Source organism: Canis lupus, chromosome 6 (assembly GCF_048164855.1).
Source record: "Canis lupus baileyi chromosome 6, mCanLup2.hap1, whole genome shotgun sequence".
Lineage (NCBI taxonomy): Eukaryota > Metazoa > Chordata > Mammalia > Carnivora > Canidae > Canis > Canis lupus.
Window position 1 is genome coordinate 52,431,367 of NC_132843.1, and position 20,004 is coordinate 52,451,370.

At 39.8% G+C, this 20,004-nt stretch overlaps 1 protein-coding gene across 2 annotated transcripts in view; it reads right to left on the reverse strand.

Annotated features, from left to right (window-relative positions):
* The window catches only part of F5 (coagulation factor V), a 70,521-nt gene that overhangs the window by 8,473 nt on the left and 42,044 nt on the right, over positions 1-20,004 (reverse strand). For both annotated transcript variants that reach the window (XM_072830521.1, XM_072830522.1), the window contains 10 exons: positions 18,434-18,646; positions 14,191-17,287; positions 11,154-11,325; positions 10,136-10,372; positions 9,072-9,285; positions 6,138-6,317; positions 3,963-4,079; positions 2,998-3,069; positions 1,952-2,055; positions 1,380-1,535 (listed from right to left, as the gene is read on the reverse strand). In XM_072830521.1, coding sequence (XP_072686622.1) covers positions 1,380-1,535; positions 1,952-2,055; positions 2,998-3,069; positions 3,963-4,079; positions 6,138-6,317; positions 9,072-9,285; positions 10,136-10,372; positions 11,154-11,325; positions 14,191-17,287; positions 18,434-18,646 — 4,562 coding nt within the window. The remainder of the gene's footprint in view (positions 1-1,379; positions 1,536-1,951; positions 2,056-2,997; positions 3,070-3,962; positions 4,080-6,137; positions 6,318-9,071; positions 9,286-10,135; positions 10,373-11,153; positions 11,326-14,190; positions 17,288-18,433; positions 18,647-20,004) is intronic.

Consider the following 20,004-nt stretch of genomic DNA (forward strand, 5'->3'; position numbering starts at 1 on the left):
AAATTGATCAATTATTGTAAAGCACTATCTCAACTTATCCAGTATGAAATAGATCATTTGAACAGCCAGTAACTAGTAAAGAAATTGAATTCATAATTTAAAAGATCCTGGGGCAGCCTGGGTGGCTCAGCGGTTTAGTGCCGCCTTCAGCCCAGGCCTTGATCCTGGAGACCCAGGATTGAGTCTCACATCAGGCTCCCTGCATGGAGCCTGCTTCTCCCTCTGCCTGTGTCCGCCTCCCTCTCTCTCTTCTTTCTCTGTCTCTCTCTCTCATGAATAAATAAATAATCTAAAAAAAATATCCTGGAAAAGAAACCACTAGGCCCATGTAGTTTTACTGGTGAATTCTACAAATATTTAAAGAACACCAACTCTAGAAAATCTTTCCCAAAAGACAGAAGAGCATGCTTCCCAAATCATTTTATGAAGCTAGTATTACTCTGATATCAAAACCAGAGAGTCAAAAAAAAAAAAAAAACAACAACAAAAAACCAGAGAGTACAAAAAAATAAAACTATACACCAACATTCCTCATGAATATAAGTACAAAAGTCTTTAAGCTATGAACTCTAACTGTAATCTGTGTTCTCTCCAAAACTGATTAGTAGGAAGTATAAGTTGAGATTTTCAGGATCTATTCTAAGGTATAGTGCAAATAATTTATTATTAGAGATAGCTAATAATACAGATACTAGAAAAATAGTCAATGATTTACAGGAAAAATGAAACAAATTTAAAGTTATCAGCATAATAATGGCAGACTGACTCCTTACATTCTGATAGCTCTCTTTGGAAAGGGGGTTATGAAGGAGTTTGGGACTGGTACACATGGGATATTGGGAATAATTCTGGCTGAGCCTCTGAAAGACCCAGAAAGGGATTGTCATTCCTAAGGCAGAGCAGAAAAAAAGTCTGAAAAACACACTGCCTCTGAGCATAACTGGCATTAACATTGCTATTTCCTTCAAGTCCACTGAAACAAAGAACAAAATAAAATGTAAAAGTTAGTATAATCAAAACTCTTGGAGGCCAGTTTTTAGTGTGAGCTCCTTAAAAGCACAAGACCAGATATTCTACTCTGTCCTACACCATCTGCCAACCTAAGAGTCTGGGTATTTAGTTTGATCAATAAGTGGGCTTTTTATGGAGTTTTGGAGTCTCAGTTCAGACTTATCGCTTTAACTTGTAATACCAGACCCTCATTTTGCCACTTTCTTGCATAAGGCCCGAAGAAAGACATTTGTATTTCTCCCATCCAGAAAGGTATTTTTTTTTCCAGAAAGGTATTTTTAAAAAAGACATAGTGATAGGCATAGTCATAGTAACCTAGTGACCCCAGGGTGTGTCTTGAGATTCAGAAAGAAACGAGGCACACAGACCATCACATTCCTTGTACTGTTGCCTTTGAAGATCTGCCAGTTTGTCCGGTCAGAGCTGTATGCCACATAGAACTCCATGGTGTAGTAGGACTTCAGATACTGTTTGGCACCTTGTGTCTGGATCCCTGTGAATACGACCTCCCTCTGCATGTCTATCTGCAATATAGCAAAGCCATTAAACAGAACTGTTCTTGTCAACAAGTCACACAATTAAGTCCTTCCTTAATTCGTTGTGTAACCAGCTTTCTTTAGAACCAAAAAGTCAGCACCTAAGGTCTTAGCAAACTAATAAAATGGCTAGATACAATCCGTAGTTGAGCACAGGGTACCTGGACTTAAATCCAGCTGTATGTGACTTTTGGCAGGTAATTAGTCCTCTGTGCCTTAGTTTTTGCATCTGTGAAAAAGATATCTAGGGTATTACTAGAACTAACCTCATATGGTTCATTTTGACTATGTAAAGTACTTAGGATAGTGCCTAGAACATTGCAAGAACAACAAAGAGAAATTATTAAATCACCCTCACTTTATTATAATGGTACTGTAAATATTGTCAGGTTTATAAGATATACCTGGATCCAAGGTTTAGAGTCAAGTTCTGTTGAAGGTTTTTCTGGGATCCAAGCATTATATGACCCACCATTATTTAATCTTGCTAATTTGGGCTCCCAATAACCTAAGTCCAAAAAAAGAAAAAAATTATTTTGAATTGAAAAACAAAAACATATAACTAGCAATTTCCCAAGTAAGTTTAGTACCAGTGGAAGACCAGATCTCTGCAGGAGCTTCTACTGAATTTAAGAGACCAGACAGTTGACATAGGCCTCAGCTACTAAGTCAGTTCATGGTGATGAAATCTTCAGGTCTGCTTGGTCAGTTGTCAACTACCACCCACCTCCTTTCTTGTACAGAAGTTGTGTTTATCTTTTCTCACTTATGTTAATGTGGTTGTTGCTGAGTGTGCTTGCTTATGGGGAGGGTGTGGAAGGACTTATGGGAGCCTCATTATCCCTTGCAACTGACCTCTTGGTCCTAGGAAGGGATTTGAGGCAGAGAGAGGAAATTTAGGAGATCCTGACAGACTGGATGATCAGCAAAGTTTCTTGAATGGGTGAGTGGCTGGCACAAGAAAGAGCCCTATTAACAGGGAGAACAGTATCTGGCCATAAGACCTTGTAAATCTGACTGTAATATTACGCTTGTGATCAAACCTGGGACGAGGATGAATGGGGAAAATTTTGGAAACAGGCACATGATCATAAGAGTAAGGGATTCACTCCTTGTTCAATCCCTGCTGAGAGGTTGTACTGCTTGCATAGAGATTCTGAGGACCCCTCGCTCTTGGTCTTTCCCGGGACAGACTCTTTGGGAACATTATACACCAGAGAGGGTGACAGTGATAAAGGAGTGTCAACAGGTTTTAGTGCCTATCATATTGCTCCTTCCTCTACCAGATGAGCACCTCAAGATGGAGCTGCTTTACCATGTGGTAGAGAAAAGCCTGGAGAGGAGTCATGATCTATAGATTAAATAGGCAGGGTTGTCATGAGTTGTTTTTCAGGCTGTGTACTGCATAACTGTAGGATATGCTTCCAAAGTCTATGATGCTGCTACTTACCCAAATGCTCAGAAGCCTTGATTTGTGAATCAGCTATGATGCCAGTGCTTAGTCCCATTGGCATCTTACATTCTACAAAACAAAGCAAACCAGAACAATGAATAATTTTTGCTTAGAAAATACACATAACAAAAAAAAAAAAGAAAATACACATAACAATGTAAAAGTTCCATGGCTAGAGATTATACCCTTGGTGGGTCAGCTGGTTTCATCTACCTTGTATGGTACTGACTTAAAATATGCCTGGTTATAAAATGGTCAATGTACTAGCAAGACTGGTGCTTTAACAGAAATAGTGACATCCTAGAGGAAAACATGGAAATCCTGAAGCATTTAGTTTTAAACTGATTTCCATCAGTTTATATCTTGAAATAAACAATTTATACAACATTAAGTATTACCCCTTATAAGTCTACATTCCCAAAAGTTGACTTGAAAGTTAGAGTTATTTACATTCTGATCACAAAAGAAAATGCCAGCTACTGAGATATCTGGATATTGACACGGTACTTGTTACTTAACAGATACTTTATAAATGCTGGCTGGCTGACTTGCTTGGCTGGAGGGGTAGACAGATGGAAATGATTTCTCAAATACTGAAATGCCAAGTTCAGAGACTATCCCAGTCATTGTTGAATTCCAGGTATCTTTTCCCCTCTCTATTCTAGGAGACTGGAAAATTCTCGCATTCTCTTTCCCACGAATTTCACATCATGAAGGAAGATACTTTATATTGGTTCCCCAACTGAGAAGAATGCCTTTGGGCTGAAACATGTGATTTAAGTTTCCTAGAAGACTCATGTTTGCAGTGCAATCAGATATGGGTCAGAATAAAAGTAGTTACTGGTACACACGATGCCTCTGTCATGCAGAGTTCTCAGAGCTCAATATTTCCACTCTAAAAGTTAATAATGTTCTAGCAGGGACCCTCCTGCTAAAAATATCATGTGGCTCTTGGATGGTACCTCTGTCTATGATGAGAAATGGTGTTTGCATCCCTGCTCTCTGGTTTTCTCCAACCTCTGTGTTGAGGAGCCACCAACCAGGTTTTGATGACTTCATTTCAAGAGTTTTAAATGAACCTAAAATAGACAGTGAAGGACAACGTTAACCACCCCAAGTTAACAATATTAGTTGGCAGCTATCAAAGAATCCTAACATCCCTGCACCTCAAGAGGCTTTAGAAAAGAAATGAAAAATGATCTATTTCTCTTTAGGCAGGACCAGAGGTGTAAACGAACAGATAAAAACAAAACAGCAATACACATATACATTAGTAAAAATAAATTGCCCCAGGACCTTAAAAAAATCTCCAACACCCCTTACTAGAAAGAAACTTTCATTTATCTACATATAACATCACAAGCTAACCCATACATAATACAGTTTCTGAGTTCTAAGTATTAAAACAACCTTGAATGACTTATCATTGGGCCTCAAGACTACTGTGCATGTTTCCTTTCTCTCCCTTTATTTCATTAGTTTTTTCTTTTTTATGAGAAAATTAAAGTCAAACATTCTTCTCCCATATTTTCAAGTTTACATATTTGGATAGAGATGCACATAAATTGTTTCAGAAAATCACTGAAAGAATGACATTTCTGAAACTTCTGATTGTCCATTCTGATATTTAATGCTTCCCATTGCCAGTTAATTCTGAAATTCTGCTGACTGTAATTCATGTCTATTTTCCAGATTGTGAGTTAAAATTAATAGCTGATGGTCATCCTCCTTTAATACCAGGAAAAGATTCTAGCCTCCCACACTCCAATACAGGTATTTAGATTTGAAGGTTTAGATGGGCCAGCCAATTCCAGCTTCTCAGTGTTTCACACAGGCTTGTGGGAAGGGGGACCCATCTGGCAATTTTACATCCAGTGAAAAGTCAGGAATAAGTCTGGCCTAATCCCCTTCATCTCTGATTTTTTAATTAAAAAAATTTTTTTTTAATTTATTTACGTATGATAGTCACAGACACAGGCAGAGGGAGAAGCAGGCTCCATGCACCGGGAGCCTGATGTGGGATTCGATCCCGGGTCTCCAGGATCGCGCCCTGGGCCAAAGGCAGGCGCTAAACTGTTGCACCACCCAGGGATCCCTCCATCTCTGATTTTAACAGAGTGAGTCTTTATAGCTTTATTAGTGAGCCACAGCCTGAATGGAGCAAACAAGAATACCCTTTCCCCATCCTTAACCAAACCAGTCCCAACTGGACCTGCTGTACCTTTCAGAGGCTGACTCACATAGCAACTTCTCCATCCAAAGTACTGGCAAGGGATGCCTGTCTGCCTTCACTAGCTTCTCACAGCATTTGTGGAAGATAGGCTACTTGTGAAAAATGCAGTGTCCCTGGCACCTGCCCAAGATCTAGCAGATCAAAGTCTTTGAAAGCAAAATCTCTGCCTTAGCATTTGCATTTTAACCAGCTTCCTAGAATTTTACTATGCCTGTTACAGTTTGAGAGTCCATGGCATCTAGCACTCATACCCCTACTCACACAGAGATACACCTACAAACAACTCATTGGCACATAAAAATCCTTTGTGATTTTTTTTAAAACCTTCTCATTATTTTGTACATGAAAAGCTCTAACTACCCTTCTTATTCTTTAGCTTTTATGATCATTAAAAAATTCCCCCTCCTACCAAACAGCCTCATGAGTCAGTTTAAGATTAAGATTCCTGTAGCTGTTTGCCCAAAGATATCAGAGTGAGAGTGTGAGGAATAGAATTCAAGAATGCAAGAATCCCCAAACCCTAGGAAGTTTTTAATCTCCTTCCCAACAGAAAGCTTTCACTGCCTGAGCCGTGTGGGATTCATTTCGTAATCTGTTTAAGACCTGGCCTAAGTGACCCAGAGTGGTTTGGAAAAAACTGCCTAAGACATACCATCTTTGTAGAACTGAGTTGAGCCACACATTTAGCCTGTGTGGTGCTATAAATAGTGAATGCATTAGCTGGCTCTTTTGTACTCTGTATTTTGTTTGAGGATAAGTCTCTGCTCATGATCTCTGCCAGAACCCATGCCTGACTCTTAGGCAGTAAATGCACAGGGGGGAATGAGGGACAGTGACAGTTGCCAAGATTGCCTCCTCTAGCCATTTTTCATCAGGGACCTCTTTTTATTGTGCACTTCTTTACCAGGCAGCAGGGGCCAGACCCCTAGCTGGTGCTGTTGAGTGCCATTTTCCAGCAAGGTCTGGCCATGAAAATGAACCACATGGATGTCTCGGGAGCCGCCCATGTTCAACAGATGCAACCTCACCCACTCTTGCTCGTACATTCTCAGGCCGGGCAAGTTGTAGGTCATCCCATTGATGGCTGAAAGGACAGAGAGTTGCGATCAGTTAGAAATCTGTGTACACCAGCAGAGAGGCGAGTAAGGAGGTCTGAGGCATCCCAGCTACAACCCATCTTCCTGTCACTGTGACTACCCAGGCACAATAAGGACCCCTGTGTGTCCTGATATCAGTGAGAGGCTAAAACAGGTCCTCTTCACACTAGCCAACAGCAGTTTCCTGCAGTTTGTCACTCTCCAACCCCCACTTCACACTTCCCTTGCTCTGTATTTCACTCACTTACCCTTGATATTTACAGTGTAGATTTTCCTGTGCTACAAAAACACAAATATGAGCCAGATAAGTGACTCCAGTGGTTAGAGGAAAGAGAGTGAGGGGGTACACAAAAATCATTGCAAGGCTGCCTAAATTTAGAGATAGTTCCAGGCAAAATCAGGAAGGCAGACCACTGAGGTTCATGTTTATTCATTTGTATGATAGCTCCTCTGCCCTTTTCCCAGCTTAAATGTCAAGGGTTCTCAGGCTTCATCCACTCTCTGCTCAGTGAAACATATGTGAGAATGTATGTGTGTGTGTATGTGTGTGTGAATGAGTGTGTGTGCTTAAATCATCTGGTGAGCTTAATCACCTTAAAAAATAATACAAAATTTTAATGATATAGCTTTGGGCTCCCATGTATTTAACTGAGATTGAAGTGAGTGAAGTTTTTATTAGTGATATTGTCTAAAGTTAAAAGAACTACGATGGAATTTCAGGAACTGAGCAAGTGAATTCGGGGAGGAAGAGGAGTTGAGATCATCTTGGCACCTTCAAGGTTACACCAGGCATGAGAGCACCTATCTTCCCACTCCTAATGCCAGTCCTTACTCCCTCATCAGGGCAGGACATAGATCTCAAGTGATTATCAGGTCAGCATTGCTAAATCATTACATTAGGATATGGAATGTAGACACTCAACATAGCAGGTGCTCAGTAAACATTTGATAAATTTTTTTTAAAGGATGTATTCTTTTTTTTTTAATTTTTATTTATTTATGATAGTCACAGAGAGAGAGAGAGAGAGGCAGAGACACAGGCAGAGGGAGAAGCAGGCTCCATGCACCAGGAGCCCGACGTGGGATTCGATCCAGGGTCTCCAGGATCGCGCCCTGGGCCAAAGGCAGGCGCCAAACCGCTGCGCCACCCAGGGATCCCAACATTTGATAAATTAAACTGAGTGATAGAATTTGTTCATTTATTCACTAATTCAGTAAACAATTACTGAGCGCATACTGCAAAAGGCCAGGTGCTGAGTTTGAAGCTGGGAACTCAGGTGGTCTGCTCCATTAAATACCCTGATAAATACTATACCATGGGGATTACCCAATTATAGAGACTTCAACTACAATGCATTTAAAACTAAACCATACTGGATGTATTTTACTCTTTCTTTGAGGAATTGGGAAGCAGTGGCTTGAGGGTTCTCAGACATTACAGGATAGCTAAGAGACCACCAGATCTGATTCTGAGGCCTATGCTTTCCCATGAGGTTGGAAGATTTCAGGAGAGTTTGCTTCCCACCCCTGAGACCAAGTGCCATGGATTAAAAAGCCTAGAAATGGTAGGAGAAGAGAAAAGGAAGTTCTGCTTGGAGTTTATCAATTAGCTTTCCACTAATTCTATTTTAGAACACCTAATAGAATCTTTTTAACCTTGTGCGATAAGCAGTCAGGGGGTAGGGTTTTAGAGCAGATCATAAATCATATTGTTTATGTCTCTACTCCAAAGTGTTGATATGGGTGAGATCAGATTGTATTCCACATGAACAGAAGTTTAATGAGAAAAGTAGAGTTAAGAAGGGCAGCCCAAGTGTAAATGGGCCAGAGGGGGCAGTATAGACCTACTTAGCCTTGGTGAATTATGGTGGCAGTGAAGTGGATGTTGTGTATGTCTTTATTATTATTATTATTATTATTATTATTATTGTTATTATTATTATTATTCCTTAAGCAATAGCAACTTTCTCCTTTCCTGTTACATGGAATGACTGACTGACCCCTACCCAAAGCATAGATCCTTCATGTCAGAAATCTTGCAGCTATCCCCTACATTCACCAAAATCTGAAAACAGGGCTTATCAGTTTCCATTTATTCTCTAACCCCCAAGTCATTCTCTTTGTTGTTCACCAAATCCTAAATTCTATCTTTCTCTAAAACTACTTTTAACTCAGTGGACACTTAACAGACAAAATTCCTGAATGGAGTTCAGGGTACATATGCTTTTCTCACTCCCCTGACAAATGCTCCCTTGACATGATTCTCCTATCACTCAACTACCCAGTGTTCTCTCTTGTTCTATTTTAGATGCTTCGGATGCCACCTGGGAACTTCTGAGAGCTGGTCACCATCATTCTTCTTTAGAAAGTACATATGGGTAATTACTTCTAAATAAATGATTGTTCCTTTAGTGATTAGTTCCTTTAGTGATAGTTCCTTTAGTGATCCTTTAGTGATAAATGAAAAAGTGATAATGCTTTTTGATTCATGCTACCAGCTGTGGCACACTGGCTTTTTGTTGGTTGGTCTCCCGTGCTAGCTTTCAGACCTCTGGGTCCTTTATGTGCAGTGCCACCTGCCGGGTGACATTACCCCTCAGACATTTAAGGACCAGCGGTGAGTTTTAGCTCCCAATTTTTCAGAAGCACCTTTTGTCTAATTTTATGAAGACCTAGGGCAAGAATCACAGTCACCCCTTGTGATTTAGTTCAGAGATTAGATCAAAGTCAAAGGAAAATACCATGAAACTCATGAGAGTGTTTTGCTTCTGAGGATGTAAGTCTCCAAGACCTTGGGGACTGGGCTTTCTTTTTATAGTACCAGCTCTTCTTCTCATCAAAGACCATAAAAAGTAAGACGAATTCTCTTATATCCATGGGTGTGTTGCTCTTATCAAGTACTCCTTTTCGACAGATCAGAAGGGGACCTATCAAGCCAGAATGGATATCCTTTTCCTGGAAGACAGTAGATGCAAATTTCACAGATTTTCTCTTTCTCAGGATTTCCTTTGCTTTTTGGTAATCTCTGATTTATAGAGAAGAGGAAACCTCAGGGGCTCTGAATTTGAAGATTATAGATGAGTAGCTTATTAAGCATGGGTATCATCTGATTTTGTAGCACTCATAGTCCTTTATCTGATTAGTCCTTTATCTTGGCATGTCAGTAATGATAATGTTAATGACAATATCAGTACTATTATAATTACTATTTATTGAGCATCTACTCTCATAGCAAATATTTTGCTGGTAGTATCTTATTTAATTCAGACAGCAATCCTGTTTAATAAAAATAAGCTCACTTATTAAGCAAACATTACCAAGTGTTTATTGTGTGCTATCTATTGTTTTCTCATTTTTAGCTTTAGAAACTGAGGCTGAATGAGATCAAGTAATTATCTTAGGCTCACATGGTAAGTGACAGGATAGGGATTGAAATATGTCTGTGCTCTCTCTCTCTCTACCATGCCCCACATGAAGCCACCTTGATTTTGCAGTTCTTTCATAAAGAAAGAACAAAAGAAAGCTAAAACTTGCTCAAGGAAATTGCAAATAAATGTCTTCCTCTGCAAAGGTAGTCACTCTGACTGGGGTCAACCATTTCAATACTCCTCCCTCCTCTCCACTGAACACCTGCTACTCTCCCACAATCATCTGAAGACAAATAGCTATAGACTGTTACCCAATATCCTTACACATTCCTCATGGAGAGCAAGACATTTAACGAGAAATCATTTGACTCTTCCATTTGGTGGACTCAGGTCATAAGGTTAGGGAAATGACAAAAACTTTCAATCAATATACCTACCGGGTTTACTGCTGAGTAGTAGGCCCACGCCCGACAGGCAGAGCCAGGATTTTCCGGCCCAGATCGTGTGGTGGCATGCCATACATACGTATAACTGCTATTTGGCTGAACAGCATTATCTTCCTTAAACCATTCAGGAGAGTCATCTTCATAAGTCTTTCCCTCTGATGATTTTTCATAGGAAAGCCCATGGGCATGAAGAGAGTATGGTCTGGATGCTAAATTTTTAAAACGAACCTAGAAAAAAGAATGATCCACAAATGGACTTAAGTTCAACAAAAATCCAAATTAAAAAAAATGGTCATATTATAAGCAAAAGTGGATGGTTAGTTAAAGACTTATATCTATATACAGTAAGATATATTAATTGCATACAAGTACAAAGTAACATATACATTATGTCATCTAGTTTTTACAACTGTGAGTCAGATAGGGCCCAAGCAGCTTACCCTAGAAACCCCAAACATGTTTGTTCTTTGGCTCAAAACAAAAGTATTGACATTAGGCACAAATGAAATGATCACAGCAGGTGCTGCAGATTTGAAGGTGAATGAGCTTTGGATCTTGCTCACAATATGCTTTCAACCTCCTGATGAAGACACCTACACATGTGGATTCAAGTTATAAATATAGAGACCAAAAGTGTGTAAACAAAGTATGAATGGGGTTAGATGGGGATGCTTGAAAGGAGCAATTGGGTTGAATGTGCAGGAGAGGTTGTGTAGTAAAAACGGTTTCTTAGGGAAAACAGATTTGGCCCTTACAGAATGAATAGGAGCTCAGCAAAGGCTGAAATAAAATCATGAGATCATTTTTTTCTTTTCTTTTTTTTGAGACCATTTTTTTTCTTGAAGATTATCAAATTACTTGGCAAGCAGTCTCTGAAGAGAAATGTAATTATTTGTTAATTTTGGAAAATAAATTACCTATAGCCCTCTTGCCCCTTTTGCTGCTACAACCCTCTGGTGCTTGTGAAAATTCCTCTGATGATCTTAGCAATGCTCAAAAGATGACTTACTTGGATGACATCATCCACTTCAGCTCTAATAACGGGACCAAGAATGCCGAGATGCTCTTCATACTCCCCCAAAGGATCACGTTTGGTAAAAGTGCTATCAAGGTACTTTCGAAAGACTACTTTCTTGTATACGGTGTTCTCTTGAGCATGTATATGGTCATCGACATCTTCACTAAAATAATTAAGAATGGTATTTATTTAAAAGAACAAATGAAAGACCATTCCAAGAATTAGGGGAATTATCCCTGTTTTGGGTATAGTATCTAGCATGAATATTTAATCAATACTTGAGGAACAAATGAATGAGAATATAATGAGTAAAAACTTAAACCAGTAAATATCCTTCAGATCCTAGTTCGCATATCATTGCTTAGGTTGTTTTCCTATAAACCTTTAGACTAGGTCAAATCTCTCTATATCATTCTTTAAGTTTCCATAGTATTGTCAGAGTATATATAGTATATTCTTGTAGTATTTTTATATTTCTCTAGTATATATGGTAAATTATATGTCATTTATTTGTGATATTATCTATTAAAATCTGACTCTGATACTAGAGTGAAAGCCCCATGAGGTCAGGAATCATACCTAGTTTGCTCACTGTTTTATTTCTAGTACCTCACAAGTTACCTGGCACATAGTAGGTACTTGATAGATTTTTGTTTAATGCGTTAATGAATGACAATTGTCACCCCTGTGAAGGTCACTAGATGGCAGTTTGTACTCTGAAAGTAGTCATTCTCAAATTTGCTTTGTTAAATCAGATTATTCCTTGTGTAATTCACCAGCCCTGTCTGGGGCCAGAGCACATCATATTTTCTCACTGACTCTTAAATTTCTCAAGCCTATGGAAGCAGGCCAAAAGCTCCTCCATTAGTCTCATAGTATTTTTTATGCACCAGGAGAATCCCATTCTGCCTTCCTTCCAGTCTTCCTGGACCACTGGCCCCATCCTTCCAGACTCTGAGCATAACATAGTTTCACAGAACACATGGGGACAAGCAAAGCAACTTTGACTGCCATAAACATGGGTTGCATATCTGGAATGGTATATAAGATTTTGAAGGAATTGGTTCCATTCCTTTCCACTTTGGAAAGGCCTTGAATCTTATTCCTTTAGGGCCTCTCTTAGAAATCCCTAGATAAACTATTTATTCTCATATAACAATGGGAAAATGTGTGTGTGTGTGTGTGTGTGTGTGTTTTATTATTGTATTTTAGAGGAAGAAGAACAGAGGAAGAGGGAGAGAGAGAGAATCTTAAGCAGGCTCCATGCCCAGTGTGGAGCCTGACATAGCCCTGAAATCATGACCTGAACTGAAATCAAGAGTTGGAAGCTTAACTGACTAAGCCACCCAGGCACCCTGAAAATGTGTTTTAAACTAACAGTTCTTATATGGAAATGCCAGGATGCAGATTAATGAAATAATTTCTGTAAGCCATACCATGCATTGTGTCTCCTTACTCTAATTACACTTTGGTTTTTGATTTTTAGTGTAACTGTTAGCTTCTGTAAAAGCTGTGTACTATAGTTAGACAGTTTAAGCATGGTCACCACATTGTGTCCCAGAGAACCTGTAGCTGGCTAAACTTTGCCCCTTGTCCCTCTCTCTCTTCTTTCTTTATATTGTTATCCAAGAATACAGAGTCCAGCCCATTATGGCTTTCCATCGTTAAGCAGAATTGAATTGAAAACTCTTTTAAAAATGTATATGGATTCCTTATAAACCCTCTGTTGTAAGTTAGGACACTTACAAACTTGCATGAACTCCTTCAACTCTATGGTTGAAGGGTGGCTGGAACCCTGCAACGTTAAATCTGAAGAGGATCTTGGGGGCCATTTGGTGTAACACCTTTATTTAAAAAATGAAAGTAACAAGGTCCAGGAAAGGAACTGACATATTCCAGGAAACAAGGAATGGCTTAGAACTTTTGAAGTGTTTCTCATTGATCTTTGGATAAACACCAAAATTCTTCCCATGGCCTACAAAACCTAATGGCATTTGGTCTTTGCAGAGCTAGTGCTTTCTTAGCACTCACTCTCTTCTTGAGCTCCAACTACACATGCTTGAGGACTTCCTTCTTCCACAGGGCCTCATCATGCTTTTCTCTCTGTCTAGACTGTTCTCTCCTCTCTACTTCTTGCCTGGCTCACTCCTATTCATCTTCTGATCTTAGGTCAAATGCCACTTCTTCAGGGTCAGATTCCTCAAGTCTCATATCGCCATGTATCTACCTTTCCTTCTTGGTCTTTAGCTAGTTATATTTTACACTTATTTATGTGAGCAATAAATTCATATCCACCCACCCAACTAGACACAAATTCCATGGGGACAGGAGTCATGTATATTTACATTCTCTTTTAGAGTCTCAGCACTTAGCACAATGCTTAGGAGAGAATAAGCATTCATTAAAGAGTTATTAAATGAGTGATTCTATTAGCCAAGTTAAAACTCAAGTTCAAAAGAAAACTTGTCATTTAATGATTGTCTCAGTTGAGGGCATAAACTTGCTTTTTGTTTCTAAACTGGTTTGTATCCTTGGCCTCTGATACTGGAACCTCATGTAATTTGAATTAAACATCACTAAGATGCTGTATACTTTATGTTGATGAGTAAACAATTTTAAAATGTTTTTTGGTAAACAAATGCAAAAGGAGATTTCTACATCACAAATTTTGATTTGAAGCCAACTTCAATGAAATTGTGTTGAGTAGCAGGTAGCTATGGATAGGTTGGGTTCTGCATTGAGGCAAGAAAAGCGAGTAGAAACGTGTGGTGAAAGGAGGAGAAGAGAGAGCTTCTTAAACTATAGAATATCATAGACTTCTTACAGCTATTGTTCTTATACTGTCCAAATGTCACCTAATGTAGGGAAGTTCAACTGGAATTGACAAAGGAAATTCTATAGGACAAATTCCAATAGGGGACCTAAATTATACTTAGTATAATTTACCCAGAATTATTTCCTTGGACTGTAGCAATCTTTTTAGCAGTAGTGGAAAATGAGAATATAAAAGGAGGAAATTTGGTCAAACCTTTGAGCAAATTTTGAATAATCCCAGTATAGTTCTTCAGCAGCAATGTAATAATATTTTCTGTTTCCATTGTTGCTGCGGAGGTACCATGCTGCAATGTTGTCAGGATTTCTGGAAGAGTTAATGTCTGTCCTAGTGTCAGTTTGGTAAGGGTCATCATAAGTCACATAACCAATTTCAGCAGAGTATTCTTCACTGCTCTCTTCCTTCTGCCTTGGAATAATCTCAATATAATCTCCATCATTTGCACTGAGACCTACTACAACTGGTGGATTAAGTTCCTCTGGTGGAAAAGCATTATTTAGGGTAGGAGATGTGTGAGATGGTGTGAGAGATGGCACCTGACCAAGGTCTGGATAAGGCAAAGTCTGACCAAATTCTGGAAGAAGAATTGATGGACTAGATTCAGAGGTGTAGGATGTCTGATCAAGGTCTAGGGGAAGTGATGTCTGCCTGAGATCAGGAGGAAGGGCTGTTTGACTAATGTCTGGAGAGAGAGTTGCCTGGCTGAGGTCTGGGGAAAGGAGAATCTGATCAAAGTCTGGAGAAAGGATCGTCTGGCCAAAGTCTGGAGAAAAGGTTGTCTGGTCGAGGTCTGGAGAAAGCGTTGTTTGGTCAAAGTCTGGAGAAAGGGTTGTCTTACTGAGGTCTGGAGAAAGGGTTGTCTGGCTGAGGTCTGGAGAAAAGGTTGTCTGGTCAAGGTCTGGAGAAAAGGTTGTCTGGTCGAGGTCTGGAGAAAGCGTTGTTTGGTCAAAGTCTGGAGAAAGGGTTGTCTTGCTGAGGTCTGGAGAAAGGGTTGTCTGGCTGCGGTCTGGAGAAAAGGTTGTCTGGTCGAGGTCTGGAGAAAAGGTTGTCTGGTCGAGGTCTGGAGAAAGTGTTGTTTGGTCAAAGTCTGGAAAAAGGATTGTCTTGCTGAGGTCTGGAGAAAGGGTTGTCTGGCTGAGGTCTGGAGAAAAGGTTGTCTGGTCGAGATCTGGAGAAAAGGTTGTCTGGTCGAGGTCTGGAGAAAGTGTTGTTTGGTCAAAGTCTGGAAAAAGGGTTGTCTTGCTGAGGTCTGGAGAAAGGGTTGTCTGGCTGAGGTCTGGAGAAAAGGCTGTCTGGTCGAGGTCTGGAGAAAAGGTTGTCTGGTCGAGGTCTGGAGAAAGTGTTGTTTGGTCAAAGTCTGGAAAAAGGGTTGTCTTGCTGAGGTCTGGAGAAAGGGTTGTCTGGCTGAGGTCTGGAGAAAAGGTTGTCTGGTCGAGGTCTGGAGAAAAGGTTGTCTGGTCGAGGTCTGGAGAAAGTGTTGTTTGGTCAAAGTCTGGAGAAAGGGTGGTCTTACTGAGGTCTGGAGAAAGGGTTGTCTGGCTGAGGTCTGGAGAAAAGGTTGTCTGGTCGAGGTCTGGAGAAAGCATTGTTTGGTCAAAGTCTGGAGAAAGGGTGGTCTGGCTGAGGTCTGCAGAAAAGGTTGTCTGGTCAAGGTCTGGAGAAAAGGTTGTCTGGTCGAGGTCTGGAGAAAGTGTTGTTTGGTCGAAGTCTGGAGAAAGGGTTGTCTTGCTGAGGTCTGGAAAAAGGGTTGTTTGGTCGAGATCTGCAGAGATGGTTGCCTGCCAGGCTTCAGGTTCCAAGGAGGGGAACATTTGACCAATGTCAGTAGGGAAGGGCTCGTGTCTTAGGTCATAGTCCTGCATCTGGCCAGGCTCTGGGGGAGACGTGTGACTAGAGTCCACAGTGGAGTGCATTGAATTAGAGTCTTGAATAGGGAATGTTTGATAGTGTTCTTCTGGGAGTACTGTCTGATACAGATCTAAAGGGGAGCTTGTTTGACTGGTGTCATTTGGGGGATTCTGATTATGGTCAGGAAGTGAGGCTAACAGGGTAAGATTCATAGAGGGGAATGTCTGATTGAGGCCTGCAGGAAAAGATCTTCCATTGGATTTATGGAGTAATGATGAATGATCAAGTCTCCTGTCTGAAAATGTGGTATTGGCCTTTCCTCTTAGAGGATGGAAGCTCCTTGGAGATAGAGGAATAGGGTGTGCAAGCTTCTGTTCTTTTTTCTTTTTTCGTGTCTTAATGAGAAAAAGGCTTTTCTTCAATCCACCATTTCCTCTGTCCCATTTTACTTGTAGAGTTTTATTTCTAACTCCAGAAAATTTTGGGTAACCACTCTGCTTTCTGTGCTTGTTTGAGAGTGGGATGCTTTCTCCCCAAGACTTTGATGTATTCTGGGGGCTGTCCAACAGCTTATCAACAGCCATGTCTTCAGCATCTGGGACTATTTCATAACTACCTTTCTCAGAAACAAGATGCCATTTCCCATTCAAAATCTTAGATGGATTATTTTGTTTTAAAAGTAACAGATCATTGGGAAGGTCTTTCCAGGGTCCTATTCTGGAAGGAGAAGAGTTGCCTTGGCTTAAATGTCTCCCAGGTTTAGGTGCTGAAAATCCCACCTGGGAGAACTTGTGCTTTGCTGTGTGCTCTCCTCCCTTATGCCTAGCATGTTCTTGATTCCTGAATCCTTCTGCATCAAGTGGAAGTAATTTTACCCCTGTGATATCTGACTGCAGAGGATCCTCCATAGAATCTTCAGAATAAGGGCTGGAATGCTCTGCCGTGGAATGGTTGAGAACTGAGTTCTTGTCTAAGCCAATGTGTCCCAGAGGGGGACCAGCTGTGGTGGCTTCTGGGTGAGAAAGAGTTTTCTGAGGTTTTGCAAAGTTATAGACAATAAGCCTGCTAAAATTACGTAAGGAAGAAGAATTGGAATTAAGAGCTGTATCGGTATTTGGAGGATCGAATTCAGAATTGTTCTCCAGAGCTAGGGCAGTAAGATTAAACTCATCTTCCTCTTGATTAAGTGATGAATTTCTGAATGACCTAATTCCTAACCATGAAGCCAGGTTGTTCTGGTAATCATAGTCAGCATCATTCTCATCACCATTGTCTTCTGGGGAATCACGCATTTTCCGGGTAGTCATGACTGTAGGTGCTAGAGATTCATATATAATCTCATAGGAGTCTTCATAATCATCCCGGATACACTTAACATCCCTGAATCTCAGCCTTAGGTTTTTGCTTCTTGGACTGGAATTTATTGTAGTTAACATCCAAGTTCCTGCAGAACAGAGACAGAGAAAACAGAGAGTGCTAAATCCAGAAAAATATATAGAAACCCTACAATCCATTGTGGCAGATAATTTTCAATGAACATGATCAGTTAGTGATACTCAAGTGTGGTGTAGGGGCCACTGCTGATCATGTTCTACAATGACATAAGGAGAGAAGTTGGGCGTAAGTTGTTTAGAAAACTGTTTACCAATTTGACATTGCTGTGTATCCAAGCATGGGATCAGTGCACTCATCTCATATAACAGAATATGGATCAAAAGTATTGGTCAGTGGAGATTAGGGAGAAAAGTATTAGCACAGATAGTTTAAGAGTCACTATACTTAAAAAGGATGAGTTAGGAATAAAGTGGGCTTTGAATATCATAAACGTCTTGTTTGAAAATTGGAGTAGGGGGGAGGATGATGATGTTCACTCCTATAAGTAAGAGACATCTATATATTTCTAAGCAATAAATGATTCAAGTGGGCCCAGGGAAATTTTGAATCTCTTTGAAATGGTATTATCCACTGGCATACAGACGATTTCCTGGGGAGTTTCCAATAGTTACCACTTGTTGAGTCCTAAGCACTTGGTATATATGACAATTAATGGTCAAAACAACCCTGTTAAATGTTATTGTGTTTTTGAGATGAATAAACAGAAGCTCAGTGAGGTCAAGTAACATGTCCAAGGTTACACAGATACTGAGTGTCAGAGCACATCTGAGGAACTCCAAAGCCCATGTGCTTTCCATGCTTTCCACTGCTGTCTGTGAGTCCAGCCTCCAAGGCTCTGTATCTGATGATCACTAACCCACAGTGGCATGGCTAGCTTTAAACACTGGAAAGCTCATTTTGATAAAAGAAACACTCTTTTGTGGCTGAATGTTCATGCTTTCGCCTCAAAATCATACCTTATCTTTTTGCTGTTGTGTCTGTACTTCTCATGTAGCCTGGAGAAGAATATATGAAACCCACATTAGGGGACTGGACGCATTTAAGTAATTAATTCCCCCAAATAGAAATCATGAGAAGTATTGAAAGGAAAGCCTGTAAGGTACCAGAAAGATAAACTCAGGAACTGTGGTAGTCTGGAAAGCTGCAGCAGACTTTTATAGACCAGAGGTTCCTTTCCAACTGTCCAGGCTCTTACCAACATTATCCATTGTGACAGTCACAGATTCCCCACGCATAGGGAAGAGGGTCAAGGTGTCTTCATGTCTCTTTCCATAGATGAATGAATGCCCAGTGAAGTGAATGGTCAAAATGTCATCCTGGGTCCCTATACTGCAGAAGTGCCACTGGACAGTATCATCAAAGCAGAATCCTAGTGTGGGTATACTCTCGGGCACATAGCCATTGATAGCTGAAAGAGTAAAATCTGTTAACATACAAGCCTCTGCCAAAAAAAGGAATGTGTCTAATTATACCTAAGATTAATGTCTCAATATTAATTTGGTTGTGTCAAAGCAGTAATTATGATAAACTTCACCAGGTCTAACATGTGACTAGAAGGTCAAACTCAGAACTCAGACATCCCAAATGAGAACTTATTTTCCTAAGTTCTCCCTTGGCTAAGGGAAAAATATTAGGATAAAGACAAAGCCTTTCATTCTTGTTGACTTATTCATTCATTTGTCAAGTGTATATCAAATGCCCTGTTTTCCACATTTTGCTTTTAAAGATATTCTAGAGCGTCTGCCTTGGGCTCAGGTCATGATCCTGGGGTCCTGGGATAGAGTCCCTGCTTCTCCCTCTGCCTATGTCTCTGCCTCTCTTTCTGTGACTCTCATGAATAAATAAATAAAATCTTAAAAAAAGATATTCTAAACATCAACTTAGAATATTATTTAGAATAATTCTTCCTGGAAGAAAAGCATAATATAAGAAATTCATATTGACATATTAGTGAATAAGAAGTAATGTCCCTAAAAGGCATGCATTAGCACATTTACCAATTTTTTATTGTTCCTTCTTTACATTGAGATAATCTATAGTTTTCATTCAAGTACTGAGTTCACACATTTTCATTATCTTTCAAAAGCAGTATCTTTACTTAGGTTTTAAGCATGGTAATAAAATCACAGGTTGAATTTCTATGAGGGCAAGGCCCACATCAGCCCAGGTTACCACTCCAGCCCTGATAATAGTACAATGTCTGGCACTAGTGAACACTTAAATATTTACTGAATAACTTCCTGACATAATACGCTTGTAGTTTGTATTATATTCAGGAGACTCTTCTAAATGGTCCATAGCTGTATGGTCTAGTACTGTAGCCACTAGTTACAAGTGGCTATTGAGCACTTGAAATGTGGACAAACTGGATTGAGATGTGCTGTAAGTATAAAATACACACCAGATTTCAGAGACCTAGTATGAAATAAAAAAGGAAATCTCATCAATTTTTATATTGGTTTATATTAAAATGATAATATTTGGGATATATTTCTCTTTAATTATTCATATAGCTACTAGAAAGTTTTAAATTATATTTGTGGCTCACACATAATTTCTAATGGATAGTACTAGACCAAAACTATGACAGATTCACTGCCAAAAATGAAATTATGCAAAGAAAGCTGAATAACTCCCCATTTGGAATTATTTTCATGGCACATGCCAGTTCTGATAATTCCAATAATTCATCTGAAACTATATGAATAAACTATGGCGAAGTCCTCCTCATATCTATGATTACCTATTAGAGAAAGTGATCATAAT